The 17976-nt window shown below is 36.0% G+C and overlaps 1 protein-coding gene across 4 annotated transcripts in view; it reads left to right on the forward strand.

Annotated features, from left to right (window-relative positions):
• NEMF (nuclear export mediator factor) overlaps positions 1-17976 on the forward strand; it is a 56594-nt gene that overhangs the window by 36357 nt on the left and 2261 nt on the right. Inside the window, exons 19-33 of one of the 4 annotated variants that reach the window (XR_011465681.1) lie at positions 2102-2214; positions 3567-3624; positions 4100-4158; positions 4243-4363; positions 5904-6183; positions 6916-6958; positions 7110-7159; positions 9250-9403; positions 14359-14436; positions 14644-14841; positions 16033-16065; positions 16862-16962; positions 17059-17102; positions 17185-17264; positions 17499-17842. Coding sequence is in view for 3 of the 4 variants with exons in the window: in XM_070378113.1 (XP_070234214.1) it covers positions 2102-2214; positions 3567-3624; positions 4100-4158; positions 4243-4363; positions 5904-6183; positions 6916-6958; positions 7110-7159; positions 9250-9403; positions 14359-14436; positions 14644-14841; positions 16033-16065; positions 16862-16962; positions 17059-17102; positions 17185-17264; positions 17499-17576 (1490 nt within the window). In the remaining variant the exon portion in view is untranslated. Of the gene's footprint in view, positions 1-2101; positions 2215-3566; positions 3625-4099; positions 4159-4242; positions 4364-5903; positions 6184-6915; positions 6959-7109; positions 7160-9249; positions 9404-14358; positions 14437-14643; positions 14842-16032; positions 16066-16861; positions 16963-17058; positions 17103-17184; positions 17265-17498; positions 17957-17976 lie in introns of those variants that run through there. The other 3 variants (XM_070378113.1, XM_005894284.2, XM_070378114.1) reach the window with 3 other exon arrangements.

Here is a 17976-nt window from a genome sequence, read left to right on the forward strand (position 1 = left end):
AAATCATTCTTGAAAATGGAGAACAAAATTGGAGTCCTCACAATTCCTCAAAACCTCCTACAAAACAGCTATCAGTGTGGTATCAAGACAGTGTGGTATTGGTGTGAGAATGAACTGATAGATTAATAAAGAGAATGGAAATTCCTTGTTTATAGTCAGTTGATTTTTAGCAAGGGTGCCAAGGCCATTCAGTAAGGATAGAATAATCTTTTCAGCAAATAGGGCTGGGGCAATGTGCCAAAGAATGAAGTTAGAAATAGGAACTTCCTACCACTTATAAAAATGAACTCAAATACATCATAGACCTAAATTTAAGAGCTAAAACTCTAAGACTGTTAGAAGAAAATGAGGTGTAAATCTTCATAATATTGGCTCTGTAAGTCATTGGCTTTGGTGTCATTTTAGATATGACACCAAAAGCATAAGCACCCAAAGAAAAAAACGTGAATTAGAGTTATGCAAAAACAAACTTTAATTCAAAGGACTGTATCAAGAAAATTAAAAGACACTCCACAGAAATGGGAGAAAATATTTGCAAATCATTTATCTGATAAAGGACCAATATCCAAAAAACTCTAGAACTGTTTTGACTCAACAGTAGAAAGGCAATTTTAAAATGAACAGTTTTTAAAATGTCAAATAGATGTTTCTCTAAAGATATACAAGTAGCCCACAAGCACATGATAAGATGCTCAGCATCATTCATCCATTAAGGAAATGAAAATCAAAACCACGGTGAAATGCCACTTAACACCCACAAGAATAGTTGAAAAACACAGTGGAAATTCCTAGCGGTCCAGTTATTAGAACTCCAAGCTGTCGTGCTGAGGGCTTGGGTTTAGTCACTGGTTAGGGAAGAAAATTCCACAAGCCACATAGGGTGGGGAAAAATCCAAATAAAAAAGCCAAAAACAGTAATGAGTTGGTGAGGTTGTGGAGAGACTGGACTCTTTATACACTGCTGGTGGGAATGGACAATGATCTAGCTGCAATAGGAAATAGTTTGATAGTTTCTGAAAAAGTTAAACATAGAATTTACCATGTGACCCACTCCTAGATATATACCCAAGATAATTAAAAATGTGTCCAAACTTGTTTGTAAATATTTATGATAGCCAAGAAATGGAAATACCCTGTATCTCTGTTGTTATTGTTGTTTAGTCACTAAGTTGTGTCCCATTCATTGTGACCCCATAGCCCACCAGGCTCCTCTGTCCATGGGACTTCCCAAGCAAGAATATTGGAGTGGGTTGCCATTTCCTTCTTCAGGAGATTTTCCCAATACAGGGATCAAACCTGAGTCTCCTGCATTGGCAAGTGGATTCTTGACCACTGAGCAACCAGGGAATCCCCAACCTGTATCTCTGTCAATTGATTAATAGATACAATGTGGTATATCCATAAAATACAATATTAGTCTTGAAATGAAGTATTGACAAATGCTCTAACATGAACGAATCTTGAAAACAAGTGAAAGAAGCCAGGTATATATGATTCCATTTATATGAAATTCCAAAATAGGAAAATCCATAGAGACAGAAAGTAGATTAGTGATTGCCAGTGGCTGGTAAAAATGAAAAGTGACTGTTAATAGATACAGAATTTCTTTTGCAGATGATGAAAATGTTCTGAAATTAATGGTAATGATTGTATAGCTTTATGAATATATCAAAACTCAGAATTGTATACTTTAAAAGTGAATTTTATAGTATGTGAATTATATCCCAGTTTTAAAATATTTGAATTCTTAGGGATCTGTTAATATGCTCTTGATTTTTACTTTTTAGGCAATATAGTAATTCTGGCAGTCTTTAACCTTTAAATAGGTTTTTCTAAATTATCCTTTCTAGAATGAGGTTAGAATTACTGATAAAAGTGAAAGGATATTTTCTGAACTTATTTACTTAGACCATTTAAAAACCTGCTGTATAAATACATTTTTTAAAGAAAAATAGTAGCTTCATACACTACTGAAGTTAAAGTGTGATATTGTTATTTAAAATACAAGAGAAATTAACCTGTCATCCTGTATATGGTTTTCATGTCTTGCTCTAGAGAGTCCATACTTCAGTACTGATACATTGTAGTATCGTTATTACAGGAGAACCGATTCCCCCTCGGACCTTGACTGAAGCTGGCACAATGGCTCTTTGCTACAGTGCTGCTTGGGACGCTCGAGTTATCACTAGTGCTTGGTGGGTGTACCATCATCAGGTAATAAGGGCTGTGGTCCTGTTTCTTAATTTAGTGAGAAGGGTAACTGTTCCAAATTTTGAGGGTATGGAATTGAACAAGGCAGACAAAGTACCTTGTGATAGAGTTGACATTTTGATATTGAAGAAAAATATATAGTGGCAGGTAACAAAGTGTTTTTAAAGCATAGTAAGGGGATAGAGAGTGATACAGGGTACCATTTTGAATATAGTGTCAGGGAAAGCCTTTCTGGAAGGGTAAGATTTGAGGAGAGACTTAGAGTGATCCATGCAGTTATATGGGATAGACTGTTCCAGTTATGACTGGCACACTGACCTAAAAGGTCTTTCACCTGTTCACCTTTGTTGACATTTTCTGAATTCTCTTTGGCTTTTCCTGTAAAGTGGATTATCAGTGGTGGTGGTGGTGGTTTTTTTTTTTATTATATCCTTGGTTTTAGTAATTGCCATTTTTTTGTGGTTAATGCTATTTTCTTGATGGTACTTCATTCCATATATGATTTCACATTGCTTTTCAAAGTCTTAAAGTTATACAGCAAGATTAAAAAAGTTCAATACCATTATCCTCCCTTAGATTTAGTTTCATTTTATATTTGTTTATATTTGTTTTCTGCTGTGCTGTAATACTGTGTTCTTAGGAAATTAATATCACTTCCGGGGTTATTTTTTATGCCTTGTTGCAGTGTAATAAAAATGGTTTTGATTATTTTATGAATAGGTTTTTTTAGTGTGCTTTTAATCCCTTGCATACCTATTACTAGTAAAGATACTCTCAGATTTGGGTGTTTCACAGATGTGTAAAATTTTTTTAAATTGTGGAATTATATTGCTCACTTCCTATTTTGCCAAGTTAGAATATATTTTTAAAAATAAGCTATTATCCTTATTTACTAAAATGAAAGGTTATTTCATTAACCACTCTGCCCCCCCCAAATAAATAAGATGAAAGATTATTTCTTCCTCCCCCACCCAGGCCAGGAAAAATATCTCAGGAAAGGATTTAATGTGATAAATAGAGTTAATATAGTTTTATACCTTTATGTTAAGCTTTTTAAACTATCCTTATTTTTCTTGTTTTATCTCACATGAGAGGCAAATGTGGGTCAGTTGTGGCTCTGGTCCACGGCATTTGAAAATGATTGATGTAGTATATCCTTTGTTATTTCTTCTGTTACTGACAAAGTTACACCTATCTTTGAAGAGATATTTGTCCTTTCAGTGTTAAGAATTTTTGCTAAATTATAAACTTTTCAGGACATACTGCTGTTTACTTTAATATGGCTTTACTTTCTCAGGTGAAAATCTTAGAAATGTGTTTAAGACAAGAGTATAATGTATCATTATGTTTCTCAGGTATCTAAAACAGCACCAACTGGGGAATATTTGACCACAGGAAGCTTCATGATAAGAGGTAATGACTTGTCAGTGGATTGTGGAGACAGGTTTGAAGACCATCTGCTAACATTCTCAGAACAGAAACTATATTCTGATTTCATATATGAAGTATGTTATTAAATAAGGAAGATTTTACTATGGTTTGGCAAATTTAGCATTTGACATGCTCATGCCATATATATTTTTTATTAATGACAGTGTTCTTTCACATAGTTTACGTTTATAAGGGTAAGAAAGTAAATAGCATAACCTTTTTTCTAAAAATAGATTATTCAGGATCTGACTAACCCAGAAGATGAGAGCAAGCATTCATAATTTTTCTTTCTTAATTCTAATTCCTATACATAATGCCAAAGTCTGTTAATGGAAAATGTTGCTTGATGACAGCAAAAAAAAAAAAAAAAAAAGAACAGATTTGACTACTGTGTCAGATATCTTATAATCATAAAATGCAGAAAATGGAATTTTAAAAATGTACATTATCTTTGCAGGAAAAAAGAATTTCCTTCCTCCTTCACATCTAATGATGGGGTTTAGCTTCCTCTTTAAGGTATTCTTCAGCTTCTTCTCCCCCCCCCCTGATTTTCACTAGTCTTACCTAAAGTTCCACCAATGAAAAGAACTGTTTCTGTAGGTAGATGAGTCTTGTGTTTGGAGACATCGGGGTGAACGAAAAGTCAGAGTGCAGGATGAAGACATGGAGACACTGGCAAGTTGTACAAGTGAACTCATATCAGAAGAAATGGAACAGCTAGGTAGTATACAGATTTTAATAAAGTAGCTTATAATGTTTTCCATTGTCTAGTTTTGCTTGTGAATTTTTAGAAGATCGTCTCTTTTGGGATAATTAAAATTTCAAAAATACCCAACTTATCAACTTAATTGAATTTTCAGTTTTTGAAATGTTCAGTATACTTACTCCAGTGAATTATAAAGTGTTTAATTGAATCCATAACCAATACTTGAATGTATGTTTATATTGTAAAACTTCAGTATTTCATGCATGCATGTATGGTAGGTCGCTTCAGTTGTGTCCAACTCTTTGCAGCCCTGTGAACTGTAGCCTGCCATGATCGCCTGTCCATGGGATTCTCCAGGCAGGAATACTGGAGTGGGTTGCTGTGCTCTTCTCCAGAGGATCTTCCCGACCCAGGGTTTGGACCCGGGTCTCTTAGGTCTCCTGCATTGACAGGAGAGTTCTTTACCACTAGTGCCACCTGGGAAACCCAGTATTAATGAGTAATACATAAATGTGTTTATTAGAGATAGACTCAGGTATATATAAATAAGTATTTACTTTTGGATTTAGGATTTAGAAGCAATACAAAGATGAGTTATTATACATGCAGTTTCTTATGAGAATTTACCTTGATTTAATAATATATTTGCTTCAAGTAGAGAGCAGCTATGGTTGCTGGAATAAATAAACCTGCCTACCTAAAGGAACTAGGGAATATATGCCCTCGAAGTTATTTTTACATATTCTGCAGTCATTGCTTCTTAAGAATAAAATCTTATTGTTTCACTTAACAACTACTGTTGTACATGATTCTGTTTTATTGAATTTTCACCATGTTCCTGACATGAATACTTTATTTACATTATTTTTTATTGAATTCTCACAACCATCCTTGGTTGGTGGCATCTCATTTTTATAGGTGAGGTAACTGGAGAAGATGCGGGAAACACGAGTTTGATTCTTGGTTCAGGAAGATCCCCTGGAGGAGGGCATGGCAACCCACTCCAGTATTCTTGTCTGGAGAATCCATGGACAGAGGAGCCTGGTGGGCCTCAGTCCATAGGGTCGCAAAGAATTGGACGTGACTGAAGCAACTGAGCACACACACACGCACAACTGAACCATATTATTACCACTAGATGGTGTTCCTTTTGCAAAAGTGTGAACACTTTCTGTGTGCCAGTTACATAACTTGTTTTATTTCATTTCAGTTCTCATGCTCAAATTATGATAAAATTGGCAGAATTTCTATAACTGCTTCTATTTTTCTTGTTTCGGAAATAACAAAGACAAGATACAGTTTTCATTGCAGAAATGATTGCAATGTCTAAGAAATTTATTGTGGTATAGGATCTTGGAGATCATTTATTCCAGTCAGTTCCTGATACCAAGTATCCTTTTATCTAAGTCAGAGTAACCTTTGGGGATGATCCAGTATTTTTCTGGTGATGTTTTGGAGAACGAGGGAGTGAATAGAATATTTTTATGAAGTTTTCAAGGAAATCATCTAACTTGGTTGTGATGATAGCATGCTGACTTTCCTTATTGTAATTTAGCAGATGGGGGTGAAAGTAGCAGTGAAGAAGATAAAGACGAATTACATGAAACTCCTGTGGAAGTGGAGCTCGTGACTCAGGTTGACCAAGAGGATGTTACTATTCAGAGTGGTGGCAATGAACTAAATGAACTAATTCAGGAAGAAAGCTCTGAAGATGAAGGAGAATCTGAGGGGGTGGTAAAAGATCAGGAACCTGTTGGTGAAATGAAGGATGAAGGAGAAGAGACATTAAATTATCCTGATACTTCCATCGACTTGTCCCACCTTCAGTCCCAAAGGTAATTTCAAAGCCATAATTTTCAGTCTTATTTTGTAAGCTGGGAGTGATGACCTTATAAAAATAATGCTAAGATTGACTTCAGTGCTTTTACCCTCCATTGTCCTACGATCTTACTGTCTGTTCACCATTTGATAAGGGGGTAGAACTCTCTTAAAATCTCAGGACCCAGGGTAGAAAAATACAGTAAATATGAAAGTTGCCAAACTAGATGAAAATAGAAACAAGTTAATGTTTATAAATTCTAATAATAAAAAGGCAATTACACTTTTTTTTAAAAGGCTGTCTTAGTCTTTAATGTCTCACAGATCACTAGGTAAACACCATAGCTATAAAAAGTTTATTATTTGAGTAGTTAGGAAAGGCTTAGGAGTCAGACCAGTATTGAGTCTTAAAGTGGGTCCTTGGGCAAATGACTGAGTCTAAGCTTCAGTTTCCTTCTTGGTGAAAAGAGAATGGTACCACCCTTCATAGGGTTTTTGTGAAGGTTATATGCATGTAAAGCATCTCACAGTGTCCAATACATGTCAGCTATTTAAGAATATAAAGTGAGACGATGAGCAGTTTTTTTTTAGGATGAGCAATTTGATTATACTTTTTCTAATTTTACCAAATTTGAAAATGTATAGCATTGCCAATAATTAATTAGGAGAGTGATATGGGAATGTTTGGGGACTTTGTAACTGAATGCCTGTAAAGACTTGTGGACTCCTCTTTCTGTTTGTTTCCATAGGTCCCTTCAGAAATTGTCTTCAAAAGAGGAATCTTCTAATATGGTAACATTTTTCTTCAGAGTGTTTTGAAGAACATCATGTCATTCTCAATAAATAAGAATAATTTTCTACTTTTTAATTTTGGCTTTTGAAAAATTAACATTAGTGATGTTATTGTTTGTATTTGCTTGTGTTTTTCTTTTAATTTTAATAGAGTGACAGTAAATTGCAGAGCCGAAGGCATTTGTCAGCCAAGGAAAGAAGGTAAATATACTTGTGTTATTTAACTGAAAAGCATCTATTTTTTATAATTGACAGTTCGGTTATGACAGATCACTTGGCTGTTATAAAGATCTCATTAAAATTACCAAGATTTAGCATAAATTTTGTTTTGTTTTTTACATTCAGCTCTAATAGCTCTAATAGGTTTTTCTTTTTAAGGGGCCCAGTCTGCCACTATAATCAGATAGGTCAAGTAACACAAAACAGACCTTTTATTACATAAATGTGTACGGTAATAATTGCAGTATATTAAATAGGCTGATTGTATGATACTATTGACAAAAGTGAAAAGGAATACAGGCATACCACATTTTATTGTGCTTTGCAGATTTTTAATGTTTTTTAACAAATTGAAGGTTTATGGTAATCCTGTATGGAGCAAATCTATTGCTATCATTTTCCAACATCATTTTTTTACTTCATGTCTCTGGATCATATTTTGATAATTCTTGCAATGTTTAAGCTTTTTATTATTAATTGTTCAGGTGATCTGTGATCAGTGAACTTTGTTTCTATTGTAAAGTGATTATGAGGCACTGAAAGCTCAGGTGGTGGTATTTTTTTTTAGCAATAAAGTATTGATTAAGGTATATACAATTGCTTTTTAAAGACATATTGCTTTGCACACTTGATAGACTACAGGGTAGTATAAGCATAAATTTATATGCACTGGGAAACCAAAAAATTCATGACTTGCTTTACTGCATATTCACTTTATTGCAATGGTCTGGAACAGAAATTGTAATATTTCTGAGGCATGCCTGTACTGAAATTAGGCAATTTTTATGTAAGAGGAAGACTTGGGGGTTTCCCCCCCCCCTTTTTTTTTCCCTTTAACATAATAGGGCTTAGAAGGCAAACAGAAAAAGATAAAGAGTGAAAGGGATAACTGAGACAACTACTGGAGGGTGAAAAGACTACAACTGGTAAAGCACTCCAGAAAGAGGCCCTAGATTGGAATGGATAATAAACCCTTTTGTTTGATCATCTTTATAAATTATAGAAAACTGAGTGCTGGTATTTATGAGTATGGTATTATGCTAGATACTATGGTAGTATATACAAAGAGGGAAAATATAAAGTTTGTGCCTTCAAGAAGCTTTTGAGTCCTGGATTCAAGAAATAGCCGTAAGTCTGTAAATAGTGTTATCTGAAAGTGATACAGCATTTCAGGAATAAGAATTTTTTGTGCACTGAAGTGTTTTGGGAAATACCATCAGAAGTTTTTACCTTGAAGATATAGTTGCATCTTAGATAATGCAAGTTAAGGTCAGAAACTTCAAGGAGAATAAGTATGATCAAAGACAGGGAGGTGATAGGTATTTGGAAGCAATGTTGAGAGTGCTTTGGGGAAATGGATAAGTAGATTGAGGCGGAAGGAACAAAATGTTCATGTTTGTGAATTGATGATAAAATTGGCAACGTGCAATTGAATCAAAAGTGGAGAACCTAGAATAACAAGGTAAGTGTTCTAGACTTATCCTAAAAGTGATGTGAGGAGGACTTTTGGAAGATTTTGAATGGGAATGTGACATAGGTAAACAATAACGGAAAATTAATGTGAAAGTTCATGTAGAACAGATTATGGGGGAAATATGGAGGAAGTCTGGGTGGTAAGTGATGAGGACTTGGACTAGAGCAGTGGCATTGGTAAGGTGATTGCACAGTAATAGGATTTTCCTTTCCTCTTTATTTTCTAAGATCCATTTATTCCACTGACAGACCCACAAATGTTTTGCTGAATATTTAACATCTGTCAAGGACAAAGACTTACAAATCCCTTTGCCTCGCCATCAAGGTGTTGAGGGACTGAATGTGGCTACTGATTCAGGATAAGTCAAGGATGACAGTGTGTTGAGCCCGGATGCCAGGAAGAATCATAAATGCATGAGAAGAAATTTTTTAGCTTTTCTAGTGTGATGACTTGCACTCCTTTTATACTGTAGCCTGGTGATGACAAGTTAAGCAGAAGGCACGATCTCATACACGTTCCCTTCCGTGTGTCATTTTTTTAGGGTATTAAGAATTTGAAATTCTAAGATTAAGATATTTTCCATTTCATTTATATTTAGGGAAATGAAGAAAAAGAAGCTTCCAAATGACTCAGGGGATTTAGAAATGACAGAAGCAAAGGACAAAGAAAAAGAAAATGCTCTACACATTGAAACTCATCAGAACACAAGCAAAAATGTCCCGGTTGTTCAGCCAATGAAGCGAGGACAAAAGGTAATATTTGGCACTATATGATCCACAAGTGAAGTTGTGAGGTTCCTTTTTTAAGGTTTAAGTGAAACAGAAGAATAATCTTGTGTGACTTCTTTTGAAAATTAGTTGAAAAGATAGTGTTAAGGAGCACAGAGATCACTTTCTGTTCTTTTAAGATCATCTATACAGAAACTCTCAAGTTATGTAGAAGAGGAATAGGAGATTGATTTATTTGCCAGAGACACTCAGCTAAAAACTGGCAGTGGTGATCTGATAATTTAACTTAGTCGTTTCTTTTTCAATTATTAATGCAATTTTGGTTACAGTTCTTACATATTTTATAAAGGTAGGGGATGAAGAAAGAGGAGGTAGTGGATATAGACTATACTTTAAAAAATGTAGCTGTGTCGAGATTGTGAACTGATGTATAGGTGTATCTTTAAGAAAATTAAAGTCCTTTGAAAAAAAATTTTTTTAATTTAGTTTTCTTCAGCTATGGAGTTTTTTATTTTTGGTTGTGCTGGGACTTCACTGCTGCTTGGGCTTTTCTCTAGTTGAGGCAAGCAGGGGCTACTCTCTAGTTGCAATGCACAGACTTCTCATTTCAGTGGCTTCTCTTGAAGAGCACAGGCTCTAGGCATGCAAGCTTCACAAGTTGTGGTACATGGACTCAGTTCAATTCCTGGACCAGGGATGAAAAGGGGAAAAAAAATCAATTCTCCCTGTATTACTATGCAAATTCAACATGAAATCATTCAAAAAAGAATTGAGATTTTTAATTAACATTTGAAAGTTCATTTGAAAGAATACATACCAGAGAATAGTTAAGGGAGTCTTGAAAAAGAAGATGAAGGATGGATCTCCCTACTAGGTAGTAAAACATTTACTGTTAAGACTTTCTAAAACAGAATGGTATTAATGAACAGCCAGTAGAAAAGTGAAGCAGAATAAAATCTAGACACAGAACGATAAATTGTGTTTTAAAGGGTATGAAGCATTCAAAATTAGTGGCTAGTAATGTTTTAAAAAATACTATAAATATCTGGGGAAACAGTGTCAGACTTTATTTTTTTGGGCTCCAAAATCACTGCAGATGGTGACTGCAGCCCTGAAATTAAAAGATGCCTACTCCTTGGAAGGGAAGTTATGTCCAACCTAGATAGCATATTCAAAAGTAGAGACATTACTTTGCCAACAAAGGTCCGTCTGGTCAAGGCTATGGTTTTTCGTGAGGTCATGTATGGATGTGAGAGTTGGCCTGTGAAGAAGGCTGAGCGCCGAAGAATTGATGCTTTTGAACTGTGTTGTTGGAGAAGACTCTTGAGAGTCCCTTGGACTGCAAGGAGATCCAACCAGTCCATCGTGAAGGAGATCAGCCCTGGGATTTCTTTGGAAGGAATGATGCTAAGGCTGAAACTCCGTACTTTGGCCACCTCATGCGAAGAGTTGACTCATTGGAAAAGACTCTGATGCTGGGAGGGATTGGGGGCAGAAGGAGAAGGGGACGACAGAGGATGAGATGGCTGGATGGCATCACTGACTCGATGGACATGAGTCTGGGTGAACTCCGGGAGTTGGCGATGCACAGGGAGGCCTGGCATGCTGCGATTCAAGGGGTCGCAAAGAGTCGGACACGACTGAGCGACTGAACTGAACTGAACTGAAAGTAAATATCTGGTGGAGAAAAGAACCATCAATATAATTCAATATAATTGATAGGGCAAATTGCAGGGTAGGGGGTAGATCAGAGATATGTTTATGTAAACAAGGGGAATTTTTTTACCCATCAAATTAATAGATAATGTGTATTCAGTCATTCAGTACAAGTTTGAATATATACCATGGGAATTCCAATCAAGAGTCCTAACAGTGCATTTACCCTCTGACTCAGCAATACTTATTTTTAGTCATTATCTTAAAAAAAGTCATATGTATGCACTAAGGGTATTTGTCCAGTTGATAGTATTAAGCAGTCTTACTGAGTATTTAACATTTCATCTACAGATGAAGGAGAAGGCAATGGCACCCCACTCCAGTACTCTTGCCTGAAAAATCCCATGGACGGAAGAGCCTGGTGGGCTGCAGTCCATGGGGTCGCAGAGTCGGACACGACTGAGCGACTTCACTTTCACTTTTCACCTTCATGCATTGGAGAAGGAAATGGCAATCCACTCCAGTGTTCTTGCCTGGAGGATCCCAAGGATGGTGGAGCCTGGTGGGCTGCTATGGGGTCACACAGAGTCGGACACGACTGAAGTGACTTAGCAGCAGCAGCAGCAGCTACAGATGAAATTTAGGCAGTCTGCAAATAATGGCTTTGCTTTTCTTTCTCATGTTTCTTATACTGACTCAAACATCAGTACAGTGTGGCATAAAAGTAAGAATAGCATGCCTCTTTGTTATAGTAATACATTAAAGGGACTAATTCTAAGATTATTAACATTGTAGTATGTTTCTTGTGGGTTGTTGGTAGATATCCTTTACAAAGGGCTAGTGTTAATAATCATGAGTTAAATTTTATTGAATGCTTTTTCTGCATCTGTTTTTCTCCCTCAATGAGTTCATGTGGTGTAAATTACGGAATAAAACCCCCTAATACTGTCCTTGCCTTGTTTGGGTATCTAGGTGATACCAGCTTCATAAAGTGAATTTGGTACTTTTCCTTTTTTATGCTCTCTAGTACTTTGTATTGGAGAAGGCGATGGCACCCCACTCCAGTACTCTTGCCTGGAAAATCCCATGGACGAGGGAGCCTGGTGGGCTGCCGTCTATGGGGTCACACAGAGTCAGGATATGACTGAAGTGACATAGCAGCAGCAGTACTTTGTATAAAATGGAGATCATTTGTTCCTTGAAATTTTTTTTTTAGCAATTGGGCCTGATGTTTAGGGATATCTGGCTTACCTGGTGGCTTAGATGGTAAATAATCTGCATATAATGCAGGAGACCCGAGTTCCATCCCTGGGTTGGGAAGATCCCCTGGAGAAGGAAATGGCAATCCACTCCAGTATTCTTGCCTGGAGAATTCCATGGACAAAAGAGCCTGGCTGGCTACAGTCCATGGGGTCACAAAAGAGTCGGACACAATTGAGCAAGTAACACTTTCAGGGTAAGTTTTTAAGTACTTAATTTCTTTAGCGATCATAACTCCATTCAGGTTTTTTTTTTTTTTTTCCCCAAAGTTGGTTTCCCTAAGTTATATTTTGCCAAGAAACTATTCTTTTTGTTGAGTTTTCCATTTCTTGGTTCAGTGTATTGGTGATACTGTTCATTTTATTCTCAGGGTTTTTGTTGTTTTGTGGTGTAATGTACATATAGTGGGCTTCCCAGGTGGCTCAGTGGGAACGAACCTGCCTGCCTGTGCAGGAGACGCGGTGGACCCAGGTTTGATCCCTGGGTTGGGAAGAGCCCCTGGAGGAAATGGCAACCCACTCCAGTATTCTTGCCTGGAAAAATTCCATGGACAGAGAAGTCTGGCAGGCTGCAGTCCATGGGGTCTCCAAGAGTCAGACATGATTCAGTACACATGCTACATATATATAGTAATATGCAGATACTTTGCTTTTAGCTCAGTTTTTATATCCACATACATCTGTGAAACCAACACCCAGAACAAGACCCTTGGATGTTTATATTACTCCAGAAAGCTCACTCTTGCCCCTTTCTAAATAGTATTCCCACCAGAGAAAAACATGTCTTAATTACAGTAGATTATTTTGCCTGTTTTTGAGCTTTATGTAAAAAAGCAATCATCGTTTATATATTCCTGTCTTACATCTTTCACTCAACCTTGTGAATCATCCATGTTGTTCTAACAGTTCATTTGCACTGCTCAATAGCATCTGCCAGTTTCCGTCTACTACATTGTTCATCATTGAAGACCTGTATCTTTTAGGTTCCCAAATATGCGTTTCTGTCCTGTGTAGCTGCGAGTGGAAATGCTGGGTTATAGCGCACGTGTTGTGTTTGGCTTAGTAGGTATTAGCAGTTTTCGGAGTGCTTGTACCAGTTTCCCACCAAGCTGTGTATCTGAGTTCCAGTTGCTTTACATCGTCACTTTCATTTGGTATTGTTGGGGTTTTTCAAGTCATTCAAATGTGTACATACTGAAATCTTAATTTAGCTTTTAAAAGTTGGGTTGTCCAGCTTTCTCACTGATTTATAGTTCTTTGAAATCCTAAATACATGTCTTTTCTTGGTTATCTGTACTAAAATTTTTTTCATGTTTTGAGACTTGCTTTTTCACTTCTGTAGTATTTTGATGAGCAGCATTTGTCAATTTTAATGAAGTCTGATTTGTCAATCTTGTATAGTGTTTTTTGTGTGTCTTATTAAATCTTTATGATTTTGTAAATTTGTTATTTGGGTCCTAGCTAAGACTAGTCAAGATGAAAGCCTTTGGAGGTGAAGCTTGTATGTCTGTGGTTTTAAAAACTGGTCGAGTGATTTGGATGTGTACCCAGAGTAAAGAATCAGTAGTTTAATTGATGAAATACAAGGTATTAAGAGTCTCTGCAATAAACACCCAGCTAAACTTTGCTGCCCCGTTTCCTGTTCTTATGTGTATCCTGATGGCAACCACGTGTGATGACTAGCCGTTACTACTCTGTTCTGTCTTTACGTTATAATCTTGCCTTTCTTGTATTCCCAGATGCAATGAATCTTTCAGTTCTTGCTCAAGCTTAAAAAAAGTCTCCTTTCTCTAAATTATCTTAGATATAAACTTGTTTGCATTTAGAATATTTTGCATTAATTTACTCTTATTCTGTGTATCTTTTTTCCACAAGATGATCAATTGTTTGAGGGTGAGGACTATGGTTTTATCCATCTTCAAAGACTCCATATTATTTGTTAAAGTGGTGCCTTACTGAATAAGCATTTTGACAGAATTAAAGAAGTGGCTTTTCTTTATATACATGTCTTAACATTTTCTTACTGCTAAATTTTTCCAACCAAAAATGTTTTTTATTTTGTAGAGTAAAATGAAAAAAATGAAGGAAAAATACAAGGACCAAGATGAAGAAGAACGTGAGCTCATCATGAAATTGCTGGGAGTAAGTAACATTTAATAATATTTTCATTTGTTTGTCAAGGGGCATCCAGACCACTGCCTTATTGCTGGGAGTAAGCAACATTTAATAATAATTTCATTTGTTTGTCAAGGGGCATCCAGACCACTGCCTATCATATGCTGTGCATTTGTTAAAGAACTGACAACAGTGAAAATACTGTCAACATTAACTGTTTTTCCCTCTATGAAGTCTGCAGGTTCGAACAAAGAAGAAAAAGGGAAAAAGGGAAAGAAAGGCAAAATAAAGGATGAACCAGTGAAGAAACAGCCCCAGAAACCTAGAGGTGGACCAAGAGTTTCAGACAGCATAAAGAAAGAAACTCCATCCCTTGAAATTACCACTCATGAGTTACAAGACTTGGCTGTAGATGAACCACATGATGACAAGGTAAGGCTACCACACGCATGGGCTTTTGCTTCCTAATTAGGGTGACCAACGATCTCAAGGTTCCCAGGACATGGGATTTACAGTGCTAAAATAAAACCAGGGTGAGTGGTAACCCTATTCTTAATGGGAAGTTACCTTAGAAATATAGCCTAAAAGACCTAAATTTTAATTGCTATATATAAAAATGGCAGTGTTGGTTAGCTCCTAAAAAGTTTATCATAAGCCATTAGAAAATTTTATGGAGAAACTAGATTCTGGTGGAAACTTAGTTAAAACAGATAATTAGGATTATGTTGACCATGAATGAGAAATGAATTTGCAGTTTTCTAGTTTTTTCTATAAGAATATATACTATATTACATGATGTCAAATGTGACTAAAGTGTGAAATGTTGACATTTTTCCAGTTAAGATATTTGCCTAGTTGTTCCATCAGCTGAGTATGAAAGTCTGGCCTCAATGTATATCTTCTTGCATGAATATATCTTTTTGAAATTCTGAACAAAGGATTTATTGTTTTATAAATTGGTAAAAAAATTTTGTTTCACCTTTATATTTTTATTCATGGCAGTTAAACTTTGGTTGTATTGTGTGCTCCATTCAGTGCAGGTAGTGCTTACAGGGATCCTAAACGTATTACTGTTTTCTTGGTTCCCCGAACAGTGTTGTTTAGTAATATTAAAACTCACTTTGTCTTCAGATTTTTATATTACTTACTCTGTAAACCTTACACTCAAATATTCATAACTGTTAGAATATTCATAATTATCAATGGGCCTCCCTGGCAGCTGAGATGGTAAAGAATCTGCCTGCAGTGCAAAGAGACCTGGGTTCAATCCCTGTGTGGGGAAGATCCCCTGGAGAAGGAATGGCAAGCCCTCTCCAGTATTCTTGACTGGAGAATCCCATGGACAGAGGAGCCTGGTGAGCTGTACAGTCCATGGGGTTGCAAAGAGTCCGACCCAACTGAGTGACTAACACTTTCATTAGCATATATTCTGTGGAAGTCTTTTTTTTTAACTTTAGGGCACATCCTTTTTCTCTTTGAATGGCATTGCTTTCTCATATATTAGACACATGTATTAACTTAGTCTATCTTATATTTATCAGTTTTTCTCTTCATAGATTTCAATGGTATAGAGTTTCAATTTAAGTTACAACTGACTTTTAAAATTTTATATATTTGAAACAGGAAGAACAAGATGTAGACCAGCAGGGAAATGAGGTATGATTTTGTGTTGGGGTTCATACTACAACATTGACTGCAATCCAGGTCCCACAATATCTGGCACACAACTTCTAGCTAGAACTTAAAAGGGTAAAAAAAAAAAAAAAAAAGACTACAAGCTCTGGAGTAACACATTTGAATCCTAACTCTGTTACATATAACTACAACCTTGGAAGCATTTTTCTTTGTGCCTCAGTTTCCTCATCTGAAAAACAGGGATATAATTGCCTCTACCGGGAGAGTTGTGTGAGAACTAAGATAGTATACATAAAGCATTTAGAAAAGTTCATGGCATATAGTAAGCACTAAGTGTACCAAGTGTTTTGTCCTAAATCTGAATTTACTCACGTTGTTAGATAAATGCAATCTTCTAGGCAGCCGACAAAATGGGAACTCTAAGCAGCCCTAGAATTTCTCCTTAAGAACAGGCATGAGAGATGACTGTTGTAATCCAGTTTCCCGACTTTGACATCTTTAACATTTGAGGATGGATAACTCTTTTTTGTGGGGAGTTGTCCCATCCCTGGCATCTACCCACTAAAAGATGTCAGTAATATTGTTTCTGCTCCCAACGCTGCTTCAGTTATGACAACCAAAAATGCCTCCCTTTTTCTTAAATATATCTAAGTGTCATTTTGAAAATCGTCATTAATCTCTGCTTTATATATAGCCCCAAAGGGTAAAAGAAATCTTATCAGAAAATGATAAAATGTATTGATCGTTTTATTAGAATTTTCCTAGTTTAGGGCTGGTATAAATAGCTTTTGTAATTGTTTTTGTTTTCCCTTTTTAGGAAAATCTGTTTGACTCTTTGACAGGGCAGCCACATTCTGAAGATGTACTGCTGTTTGCCATTCCAATATGTGCCCCATATACCACCATGACAAACTATAAGTAAGTCATTATGAGTTTACTCAAACAGCTGCCACAGCATTGACTTAGGAATCATTTTGTTATCTGTTTAGTAACACATGCAATTCCTTTTTAAAGATACAAAGTGAAACTTACTCCTGGAGTTCAGAAAAAGGGAAAAGGTATTTAAAATCTTTTTATGAATTATGATTTTAAGTATTTCTTGGCTGAACAAAAGTAGATTCTTCTATTTTCTGCTTACAGCTGCGAAAACAGCCTTGAATAGTTTCATGCATTCCAAAGAAGCAACAGCAAGAGAAAAAGACTTATTCCGCAGTGTAAAGGTAAAGTGTTCCTGTAGAAATCTCTAGAGATTGGTGGTACAGTTAAATGTGAGCAGTTATAATTCTTTTATTTTTGTATTGTTAGCAGATGGAAGCTGCAGCTATCATTTTGGTAGAAAGTAAATTTCAGATGAAAATTTTAGAAATGCCATTCTTTTGGCAGCAGAGGACATAATAAAGATCATAAAAATGTGATTGTGAAAATATTCAGCACCCCCCCCCTTTTTTTTTTAGGACACGGATTTATCAAGAAACATTCCTGGCAAAGTTAAAGTGTCTGCACCCAATCTTCTGAATGTAAAAAGAAAATAGCTGAAATGAAATCCTAAAATATTTGAGAAGAGTCAGTTTTATAGTCTTTTGGAAGTTCAGAGATGAAAACATCATGTAACAAGACTTCCGTATTTAAAAGTGAATTAACATTGCCTTGCTGTATTCACCAAAACGACTTGGTTTTTTTCCAGTTTTATAGAGAGGAAACACTATGATAGGACTTCCTAAAATATTTGTGGACAGCAAATGCTAATTGTAAACAACTGCAATTATTCTACATTTTCTTGAAATTTGGAAGGTTAATAGTAAGTATTCATTTCATGTTGTAAAGAAATGGAATAGTGAAGTGGCTCAACTGGTTAGACTGTTGACTTGGTAGTCTGCTGTACATAACATCTAATATATCTATTACAGGCCAATCGCAAGTTTTGTTTTTCCT

This window comes from Bos mutus, chromosome 10 (genome assembly GCF_027580195.1).
Source record: "Bos mutus isolate GX-2022 chromosome 10, NWIPB_WYAK_1.1, whole genome shotgun sequence".
NCBI lineage: Eukaryota > Metazoa > Chordata > Mammalia > Artiodactyla > Bovidae > Bos > Bos mutus.